Here is an 11,343-nt window from a genome sequence, read left to right as displayed (position 1 = left end):
TCACTGCCATACAAATTCTATCTTTTTCCATCTCAATTTGAACATATAGAAATGAATCATCATCTTCATATAAAAACTTATGTAGATAACATCTGAATCTCACACATCAAACGTCAATGGATAAAAACACAATCAAATTCATTTTTTCTCCCTTTTCGAAAATATCAAGTGTGTTCGATGAATCTGTGGTCAAACTTTTGGATAACTTTTTTCGAATAATTTGGTATTGAACGGGAACTTTTTTATTTAATAACATAAGATTCGATTGATCGAATGTAGCAATTTTTCGAATAAATCTCCATTTTATTTAAATATAATATTGCCCAAATTCAGGAGAAAGATTCAATTAAATATAATAATTCTAGCTATGTTTTAAATCTCCATTTTGGTTTGTAATTTGCATGGGTTCAGTTAGCCATATCAAGAGTTACAGCATTAGGTTTGAAATTTTATTGTGATAAAGATCACGGGATCTCAAGACAACAAAAGAGTGGGGGGTGAGAGGGAATGTGGAAAGTAGGGATGGCAAAAAGTGGGAAAAGAAGTGGTTGCATGATTGAATCCCAATAATGTAGCGAACTGTGATTTTATTTAGTCCTCAATGTGAAGCAATGGGTAGAGAAAATACTTTTTCAGTCAACGTCGCACGATAATATTAATTACATCAGTCATTAAACGCACGGGTCATAAATCAGTTTTAAAATATTCCTCATAAATGATATGATTATAAAAAGTTTAAATCACGATCTAATATTCACCCCATGATTTTGGGAGAAACATCATAAAATCATAAAATTTATAAAAATAAAAAATTCCGTGCATTTTGCACGGGTCAAAACCTAGTAATACTATATGATAATAACATTAAATACAACTTACCCTAGTGGTTAAAACTTTGGTATATGTACTTGAGGTATCGGGATCAAACCCTATACTATGCAATTTCTTAATTTTTTTATTGTACATGGATTACATGAACTAAAACTCCCTAGAGAGAGCACCACGTGGCACAGATTCTTGTTTTCACACGCCTTTTAATATATTTGTATAGATATCATCATTAGCCGCTGTGGTACAATGGTAGGAATAATGCGAAAGGAGGATGGTTAGAAACAGGTTGGAGAGTCAATATTCATTTTTGTTTTAGTTTTGTACTATGATGTACTTATTTATTTTCTTATACTCAAAAGATCAATGCCTTGCCAATTGCATTAGTGGTTAATAAGCTTTATACGAATTGAAGGGGCTATGGCTCAAGGATTGCTTACTCTATTTTCCTCTAGAGTATGTATATGTAAACGCTCAAGGATAAAGCATTTAAGGATGCAAATAATGCAATGAGGTCCTATCAGATCAGAATGTCTTGTAGGTTAATCCGACTTGGGTTTACTGGCAGACACTTTGAGACTGGAGGGATGACAAGGGGAAACCTTCTCCCAAAGTGTTCCTATTGGAGATTGAATCCCCAATCTTGAGGTTGGAAGGTTTTTTCCTTACCAATAGGCCAAGTTTAGCTTAGTAATAATGCAATGATGTAGTCTCTAGGGTTTTGCTGAATCCTGCCTTTGACGGATACTCATATGTGTTTCCCTAAATACTAGATTGTCCTTGCACTATATCTACAAGTATACCAATGTCTAAATGGTGCACACACTTGTATGTAGAACATCGTGCGCACATGCACATTGCTAACGAGCCAAATGTTCATGGATAACAAGTTAAATGAACACATGTACATGACTAACAAGCTAAGCCAAATGAACATATGTACATTTCTGTTAGTACATGTTCATTGGGGTTGATCTGTATTCATAATTTAATCTTTGATATTCATCGTGCATATGGTACTCCTCCTACATACGTGTGTATGTACTAATTACGCAAGTATACCATCTTACACACCTCTTTATTACTCTTTCTTCCTTTTTTTTTTGACATTGAGAAAATTTGCATTAATTAAAACAACGCATACAACCTAAAACTGAACAACAAAACATAAGATGAGTTTTACTTACTCTTACAAACCAACCTAAGATAAATCAAGTAACACTATTGAGGTGCTGTCGGAAATAGAGGAGTGTGTTGTTCAGTAATTGAATCATAACTCTACTTTCATTTTCTTGAGTCCTAAGTAAAGACCATGTTGACCTCTCACATTAGACCCCTTTTCCCTTTTCACCCTTAATTTTGAGAATTCATGAAGCTCAAATTTGAGGGAGCGTACCCTAGTATCTTTGAAAGATAGATCTACGCCTAGAGTTTGAGGTGGAAAATCGACCACACCCAATAAAAAATGTTTCAGTATTCAGATACAACTTATCTTTCATCAAAGACTCTATGAAACCTACATATTCTACGATTGAAGAATTGAACCACCATCCTTTACCCAAGTGAGAATCATCTTTTGATTGCCATAACCAACCACGAATCACAATTTCACCAACACATATGAACAACTGCCTCTAATTATTTGCAGAATAGCCACACATACTAAGAAGGATAATGACCTACTCATATTGAAAACGATGCTTACTAAGAATCACTGCTACACCTTCTAGAAGAAGGTGCTCGACGTGACCACCCGACCTGTGTCCACAGGGCCTACTTGACGGCGCCTCGATCTGATCAACCCGCAAACAACTACCGATACATAACGCAACACTAGACTCGGAGGGGAAGGGAAAGGGGAAAGGGAGCCTCGAACGAACTAGGGGAGGGGGATGGGGAACAAACACTAATGCAAGGACAAGGGAGGGGAAGGGGAGACTCGCAACACTAAGGGGAAGGGGGAGGGAGATGGGGAACAAACACTAATTCAAGGACAAGGGAGGGGAAGGGGAGACTCGCAACACTAAGGGGAAGGGGGAGGGGACGACTCAAACCAATGAACGGAGAGGACGACGACGGGATATGAAAGGGAACGGTGAAAGGGATAGGAGGAGCGTGGGAAAACGCATGGAAGGGGGAGGGGAATTACATGACCCTACTACTAAACCTACAACTGAAGCAGTGACGGGGGTAGGCTTACCGGTGACTAGGCTGAGGAAGCAACTACCGACGAGCCTGGAGAGGTAGGCGGCTGGGTGTTTGTGTGTTTTAGGGTTTGGGGAGAGAAAGGTTAGTATTTAGAAAATGTTTAAGTGCAATAATTATTACTCTTTCTTCCTCATCCTTACTTTCTTACTCATTTCAACACCCTTTCGCTCCTATCTTCCATCACTTAACATTCTTGTTAATATATATGTTAGGACATATATCAAGATGCATATATATATTTATTAGACTAAAAAAATCATACATAATAATCGCAAGTGGTCATGATTTGGTGGAATAAACCATTAACCATATATAATCGAATTTTCGGAACGGTAATTATTGCGCCAAATATCTTAAATAGATGGCCACTATATGTATAACACTCCTAGGCGTGCATGACCCCACTAGTAGATATTGTCCTCTTTGGGCCATAGCCCGGAAGGTTTTGCTTTGGTGGAGGATCAAATTCCTACACAAAAGGCCTCTAATAGGTGCAGGTGTCCATCTCTATATAAAGAAGACTTCGTTCTCCTAAACTTCCGATGCAGGACAACTAAGATCTTACTCATTTTCTCACCTCCTTTAACTAGCATGCGTCCCCATAGGCACTACAAGACATCGGAATGAGACATGGCTCTGATAACATCTATAACACCCCTAGGTGTGCAGGACCCACTAGTAGATATTTTTCTCTTTGGGCCTTAACCCCCAAGGTTGGGTTTGGTGCAAGATCGAAAAGGCCTCTACTATGTTGAGGTGTCCACCTCTATATAAAAAAAGATTCGTTCTTCTCAACTTCCGACGTGGGATACTTAAGATCTTACTCACCTTCTCCCCTTCTTTAAGGAGTCTGCGTCCCCGTAGGCACTACAAGGCACCGGGATGGGCCCTGATACTGATAAGATCTATGACACCTTTAGGTTTTCTGAAGCCCACTAGTAAGTATTGTCCTCTTTGGGCCATAGTCCGAAAGATTTTGCTTTGTTGCAGGACCAAAGTCCTACCCAAAAGGCCTAAGGTTGAGGTGTCCACCTCTATATAAAGAAAGTTTCGCTCTCCTCAATTTCCGATGTGGTATAACCAAGATCTTACTCACACAGAACTTTCTTTGTATACAGATGTACACCTTAACCTAATAGAGGCCTTTTGGGTAGGATTTCATTTCTGTACCAAAGAAAAATCTTGCGGGCTAAGGCCCAAAGAGGACAATATGTACTAGTGGGCTCCTAAACACCTAGAGGTGTTAAAATATGGCAATCACTTATGTTAGGCGCCTGGCCATATGGTTGAGCGTTTGTTTTAGACGGCTGACAATGTGGCTAGGCATGTATTTCGTACGCCTCATCTCATTATCACAAAATATTTTCTCACTCTTATGAATACATTGTTATTTACTCTCTTTGTCTACATTTACTTGCCACATTAGCTTTTGCACAAAAGTATAGGAAATGTGGTGGAAACCATTACTTTGTAGGAAGATAACAAATATTTGGGTGTAGGTATGAGGAGGACAAAAATAAAGGCAAATATTAGCACTTTTAGATGGATCATGGTTACCAAATAAATGAATAGAGTTGCTAAATAATGCCCTAGTTTTTCTTAGTAAAGCCCTAAATACACCAAAATACATACATTGGACCAATTTCATGTATTTCATGCTTATACCCATACTCCCTCCTCCTCACCTCTTCAAGAAAGGTCATAGGATCGACTTTCTCTCCATCCTCGCCTGCTTCCTCTCTCTCCACGCCAACACCACCACATGACTTCCTTTATCGCCACTGACACGCCTGTACGATGAAGTCTCCGGCGCTGCCGCTAATGTTGTCAAGTTTGTCTTTCTCTATGTTTGGTCCAAAATGGTCGGATTTAGAAAATCTGTAAATTGTAATTAGAAAACTAGTAAATTGGAATTAGAAAATTTGAGTGCATAATTGCAATCTATAAATTGGCATCAAGCATCTATGGTAGACTCCCAAATAATGGCTTAGGCACCTACCATAGACTCCTCTACTCGTGTTGGGGCCTATGGGCGCCGATAGTAGACACCTCTCCACAAGTTCAGTCGTTTGCCATAGGCGTCCAATCACAGATTCAGGTATCCATGGCACGTACTTGAGAGTGGTTTGGATAATATTTTGAGCAACCTTTGTTTTTTTTTTGAATAACTCGTTCTAGCGGTGACAGTGGTGGTAGTGGAGCGAGGTTCTAGTGGTGGTGTCAAAAGCTCCAGTGGTGGTGATGGAAGAAGAAAGGACATGGAAAGTGAGGGATAGGAAGAAGAGGGAAAAGAAATGGAAATTATAATGATAGAATTGGAAAAGGTGTACAAATACAGTAGAAAAGTATGTATTTAGGGCGCTAATTAGCAAAATCCTAAAATAATGTAGCAAATGGAAAAAAAGACATTTATACTAATATATTAAAAAGTGTTCCTAAGAACGTATATGTGACACATTCGTGTCACCATCCCTTATTCAATAACATATCCACGTCGTTTTCATATAGTAAGAAATAGAAGCATTGTTAAAGTGAAGATTCAAACCCACAACCTCAAGTGTGAGATAAAGAGATCCAACCATCATTCCACCATACTATTATTGCTTACTCCCTCCGTTTCCTAAAGATCTTCCATCTTTCCGTTTAAGTGCGTTTCCAAAAGATATTCCCTCTTTTACTTTATTCCTTATTTGGAAATTCTTTATCCCTTTTTTCCCTCTTATGTCCCTATCATATGGTCCACCATTACATTATTAATTCAATTTTACTCCCTTTCTCTCTCCTACTTTAACCGCTTTTTATTTCTTTAATTATGTTAAACCCTTTCTCTCTCCTACTTTACCCATCCCACACCCCACAAGTGTAGGAACAGTAACAAGGGAGATCTTTAGGAAACGGAGGTAGTATATAATAAAAAAATTAATAATGATATATTAATGGAAAACTTGTGAAATACATATAATGAATGAGATGACTTTTGTAAATGAGTATAAGATGACTTTACCCATCCCACACCCCACAAGTGTAGGAACAGTAACAAGGGAGATCTTTAGGAAACGGAGGTAGTATATAATAAAAAAATTAATAATGATATATTAATGGAAAACTTGTGAAATACATATAATGAATGAGATGACTTTTGTAAATGAGTATAAGATGACTTTTTTTTAACTACTACTAAATTGTAGCACAGAGAAACCCCAGGCATCGTCCGGGCCTAAATACTAGTTTATTTATTTATTTTTGACAGGAAAAAAATAATTTCATTTAGAAAGGATAGTCAAATGACACTTACAATTAAATCCTGAAAAATCGAAAATTCCCACACAAATATATAGCACCTTAGGACTAGACATATAACAGATTTGATTAAAAATAGTCTTAACACAAAATTTCATATGAAGCAATACAATATGTGAGTTTGCTTTGATTCGATTTAATTATAGTTGATGCATAGTCTTTTGGGTGAAAAAAAGGTAGGAAAACCAAATTATATTAAAGAGCAATACTTTTTTTTTTGAGGGGATATTAAAGAGCAATACTTTTTGTTTTTTGAGGGAGGGGATAATATTTTTGCCTTTCAGGAATATGGAGTCACTAGTTTTTTTTTTTTTTTTTTTTTTTGAGGGGATATGGAGTCACTAGTTTATAGTCGCCATTTGCCGGCTTTTCATGTGTCAGATCATCTCCGCAAATCGTACGTTGTATTTATCATCTCCGCAGTGATCACCGGACTACAATGGGCAAGAGATGAAGGATGGACGGGATTTATCATAGCATCAGATTGCAAACAAATAGTTGAGGAAATCAACTCATTTGAAGATAATAGAGACCAACTAACACGAATGACAAATATGTGCAGGACGTTCCTTGGGCAACTACGAGGAACCATCAGGTTTGAGAGAAGAGAAGCAAACGCTCCAGCGGATGAAATAGCAAAACAAGCTAGGCTGGATAGTAGAAACTTCTTTCATTTTGAATGTATTTTGACCCCCTCCCCGGTCTGTATGAATCTAATTAAACAGGATAACACTTTAGAGCCGGAAACTCATAACAATTATGGCTCAAGCTGTAGACAAGCCACCATTATAGGGGCTAGAAACTTAACTTGATTAATCTACGTCGTTTATTGTCAAAAAAAAAAAATCGTACGTTGTATCTCTCTAATCTCTTTGCGCATATACCGTATATTCGGATATAACTTTTTTTAAAAATGTTTTTTGATAGGTAAGACTAGACTTGGCAAATGTGTCGTTTGGTTAGGGTGTGGATCGGGTCTATTTAGGTCAGGTTGATTAGAGTCTTATTCGGTTTGGATCGGAAGCTGTTATGTCAATTTGGGTCAAATTAATTAGGTTGCTCAAAGTGAGATTGGTCTATTTCGAATCGGGTTTGATCATATGGTCTTAAGTCAAATATTTAATGTTCCAATTTTCATTAGAAATTGGATTCTTCTTTTTCCTTTTTAATTTAATATTTTGACTTACAAGGTTGAAATAACTCGGCATGAAGTAGACCTAACTATAATTAAGCACGATTCAACCCAAGCTCTATCTGAAAATAAGAACAAACCTCACTTTTCTGATCTGACTGACTTGTTTGCCACCTCTAAGAATAAGTGAGACTATTTGACTAAAATACTAATTAATTAGCTAAATAAGTATCGTGTGAGGGCATTTCCGTGACTTACTAAATTGTAAACAAGACCCACTTCTTACTTATCTTATATAATTATATAGTGTGAAAATTCAATAGTAAATTTTCCATAATATTGAATCAGAATTAGTATCAATCTATTAATCATACATATAACTAATAGAAGTAAGAACTAAGACCCGTCTTGTAGTTGAATGCCCTCATTTACCCTTGTGAGAGAGATAAAACTCTCACCCATTGCAAGAGGGAATCTCAATTTCCCCAACCTATAAAAGAATTTATCTTACCTATAATAAATACCGTATCATACACTCATAATTAATATCTAGAATGTAATTCACAAGTCAATTTGCAAAGTTATGACATTTGCATCATTATCTGACCTAAAAAAAATATGAAATTTTAGATAAACAATCATATATTATTTTCTCTTTCTTTTTATCTCATACACACCCTAGAAAGACTATATAAGATCATATATATCATAACAAGAGGATTGTAATACTATAAGAAATATTCCCTCCATTTCCTAATTGCAATTTTTTTGACTTTTCACTTATCATATACTAACTTTCGTTTGTTTCTTAGACTAATTAATATAGAAAAAAAGACATTAGTATGTAGGAGTAAATCATTTTAATTTTGTTCTATTTTACATTTTCGTACATCAATTTTTATTTATTTATAATTTTCACTTATAATGATCAAAGTTGTCCATTGAATTAATAAACATGTAAGTTAGAATTTTGAAAAAAAAAAGCGAGGGATGATCGAATATAAATAGAAAAGAATTTATCCCGTTGAAAGCAATAAAAATGCGAATAATTGAACAAGTCCTTTTAGAGGATTGGAGTAAGTATACTATTTTTCTCTGTAACTTGTTTATAAAAATGAATTTGTTTCACTTTCAACGATGTGTTTGATTGATTTGTCTACTAGAATGCACGTTGTTGCGGGATAATTCGTGCATACAAGTTCTAGACAAGCATTGTGGTAACTAGTAAGCTAGCCTCGAACTTTGTTGTTTATATATGAATCTCTTCTTTTAGTACGTCAAATCATACAAAAATATTAAGAACACATTACTTTCTAATTAAGAAAAAATGGCTAGGGCCAAACCAAGTTTTTCCACCACAAATGCACTAGCCATTTTCCTTGTATGCATCACCATCATCGGCCAAGCTCATGGCAAGCTGGAGATTGGGTTCTACACTGGGAAATGTAACGCGAACGACGTCGAAAAAATTATTTTTGACATAGTCAGTGAAGCATTTATAAATGATTTCAAAATTGTAGCATCTCTTCTCCGAATGCAGTTTCATGATTGCTTTGTTAGAGTAATGTTCTTCAACATTTACACTTTACATTATTGATTGTAAATTCTATGATGCTGTTTAATATAACGATAATTGATAATCTTATTTTCTATGGAAAAGGGATGTGATGCATCAATCTTGTTAGATGGAACTACGTCCGAGAAAACTGCGGGGGCTAATGGTAGCGTTAGAGATTATGAACTTATTGATGCTTGCAAGGTAGTTTTGGAGCAAAAATGCCCTAAACTTGTCTCTTGCGCAGATATTATTGTCATAGCAACTAGAGTTGCAGTTTTCAAGGTATTAAATATGATCTGTTATCTATATGTATAATAATCTAGGATTGAAGCTGACAAATATATATATACATCATAACTATATATGTAATTTTATTAGGCTCAAGGAAAGTGGTACGATGTAGAAACTGGAAGAGAGGATGGTGTCGTTTCGAGTGCTCAAGAAGCTCAAGCAAACCTTCCTGGACCAACAATTTCTGTTCAAAGTGCTATTAGTCTCTTTCAAAAGAGAAACTTGACTGCAGCTGAAATGGTGCTTCTTATTGGTATAGCCATTTAATCTTGAGGTTGATCATGTTATAAGAGCCATAAGCCCATAATCATGTAATTGTATATTCACAAAACATAATTTTTTATACAAAATATAAGATTTACATATTCACATTGGTTGAATTAGTTTTACATGACTAGAAAAATGGTGCATGGTGGCGAAAACAAAAACATCAACCAACAAAAATTAGTGACATTCATACACAAAACTAGGAAAATTGATTTCATTTCATTTAGAAAATACTAACATGCATGACTATGATCTTTAAATGTAGGTGGTGGTCACAGCGTTGGAATAATTCACTGTAACTTTTTCCTAGACCGACTGTACAATTTTCAGGGAACTAAGACAGCAGACCCAACCATCAATGCAACCACTCTAGCATTCTTTAAACAAAGATGTCCTAGTGAAGGATCAAACAACTTTGTTTTCGCAGACCAAACTGTAGGAAGTGAATTTCTAGTAGATAAGGGTTTCTACCAAGCAATTAGTCAAGGCAAAGGTGTTATCCAAATTGATCAGCAACTACAAAACAATACGTCTACCGGAAATATTGTGAGCAGGCTGGCCACGACTGATGACTTCGCGTCCCAATTTGGCGGTGCTATGGTCAGCCTTGGTCGTGTTGGCGTCCTTACCGACTCACGAGGCCAAATTAGGACTGATTGCCGTCGTGTTAACACACCTTCTGCTGTTACACCTCCTGCTGACACACCTCCTGCTGTTACACCTCCTGCTGTTACACCTCCTGCCGAGACACCTCCTGCTGTTACACCTCCTGCCGAGACACCTCCTGTTGAGGCACCTCCTGCAATTACACCTCCTGCTGAGACACCACCTGCTAATGTACCTGCTGCTCAGCCACCTTCTTCTAGGAAGAACTTGAAGAATCCGAAAAGCAATAAGCCATAGATAGGCCATAACTTCAATTGACTTTAGTTTCATATATACTGTCCTGGAGTAACATATGATTCTTCAAATATTTGGAACGATAGAAGTTCCAAACTTATCCATGTTTGTATTAACAGATGACTCATACTAAATGAAAATTGTTTGAAATATTTATTGCTCAATGTATTTTTTTTTTTTACTTCGTTTTGCTTAGTTGCTTCATTCCTCTATTTAGTTGTGTTCTAAAGTATTGTTTGTGTAACCAGTGTTGATCATATCCAATTGTGCCGTTTGTACTTTCATTTTTTCCTACTTTTGAGGAAACATTTTCAGAATGCCTACTTGTTAGAACCCAAGGTGACACTCAAGAAGGGGGGGTTGAATTGAGTGGTGAAATCTAATCGTTTTTCGCAAAAATCCTTTTGTGGCTCAGTGCCTGGCACTGAGTCGAATGCTCGTAAATCGCTGATTTGAGTTTTTGCGAATACTAAACTTTAAAGATATTAGATTTGACACAAGATATAACGTGGTTCAATCTCACCTCTGAGATCTACGTCCACAAGAAACAAAAACTCTTTTATTTCTTTGAATCCTAAAATATCAAACTCTTGATACAATACGATTCCCCTCACTACTAACCCTAGTAATGACTCCCAACACTTAACTCTAACGGCCCGTTTGGTAGTTGGTCATAAATGGTGGTAATGGGAATGAATTCATGTGTAAATTTGTGAAAAATATCATTGTCCATTCCCATGGTAATGCTAATTTATCCTAAAATGTCCACTTTCCTTCTTGAATTTTCATTCCCATCCAATACCACCTTGTAGGGTGGTAATGAGTAGTAATGAAAATTGCTTCCATTTGGAGACAAAAA

The 11,343-nt window shown here is 36.4% G+C and overlaps 1 protein-coding gene across 1 annotated transcript; it reads left to right on the top strand.

Moving 5' to 3' along the window:
- The first annotated feature begins 8,762 nt into the window (after nucleotides 1-8,762).
- Nucleotides 8,763-10,782, top strand: LOC104901785 (peroxidase 60). Its single transcript, XM_010689398.4, has 4 exons — nucleotides 8,763-9,029; nucleotides 9,129-9,308; nucleotides 9,405-9,570; nucleotides 9,850-10,782. The coding sequence occupies exons 1-4, from the start codon at nucleotides 8,796-8,798 to the stop codon at nucleotides 10,485-10,487; spliced, it is 1,218 nt and encodes a 405-aa protein (XP_010687700.2). The 5' UTR covers nucleotides 8,763-8,795; the 3' UTR covers nucleotides 10,488-10,782.
- The last annotated feature ends 561 nt before the right edge of the window (nucleotides 10,783-11,343 follow it).

The sequence above is a fragment of the Beta vulgaris genome, chromosome 8, assembly GCF_026745355.1.
Source record: "Beta vulgaris subsp. vulgaris cultivar EL10 chromosome 8, EL10.2, whole genome shotgun sequence".
Classification (NCBI taxonomy): Eukaryota; Viridiplantae; Streptophyta; class Magnoliopsida; order Caryophyllales; family Amaranthaceae; genus Beta; species Beta vulgaris.
This window is presented reverse-complemented; position numbering and strand designations above follow the sequence as displayed.

Excerpts from the sequence above, each read along its gene's own strand:
- LOC104901785 (XM_010689398.4), top strand. The coding sequence starts at position 8,796 with ATGGCTAGGGCCAAACCAAGTTTTTCCACCACAAATGCACTAGCCATT. Across the intron at positions 9,030-9,128 it reads TTCATGATTGCTTTGTTAGA|GGATGTGATGCATCAATCTT; the intron begins GTAATGTTCTTC and ends TCTATGGAAAAG. Across the intron at positions 9,571-9,849 it reads TGAAATGGTGCTTCTTATTG|GTGGTGGTCACAGCGTTGGA; the intron begins GTATAGCCATTT and ends CTTTAAATGTAG.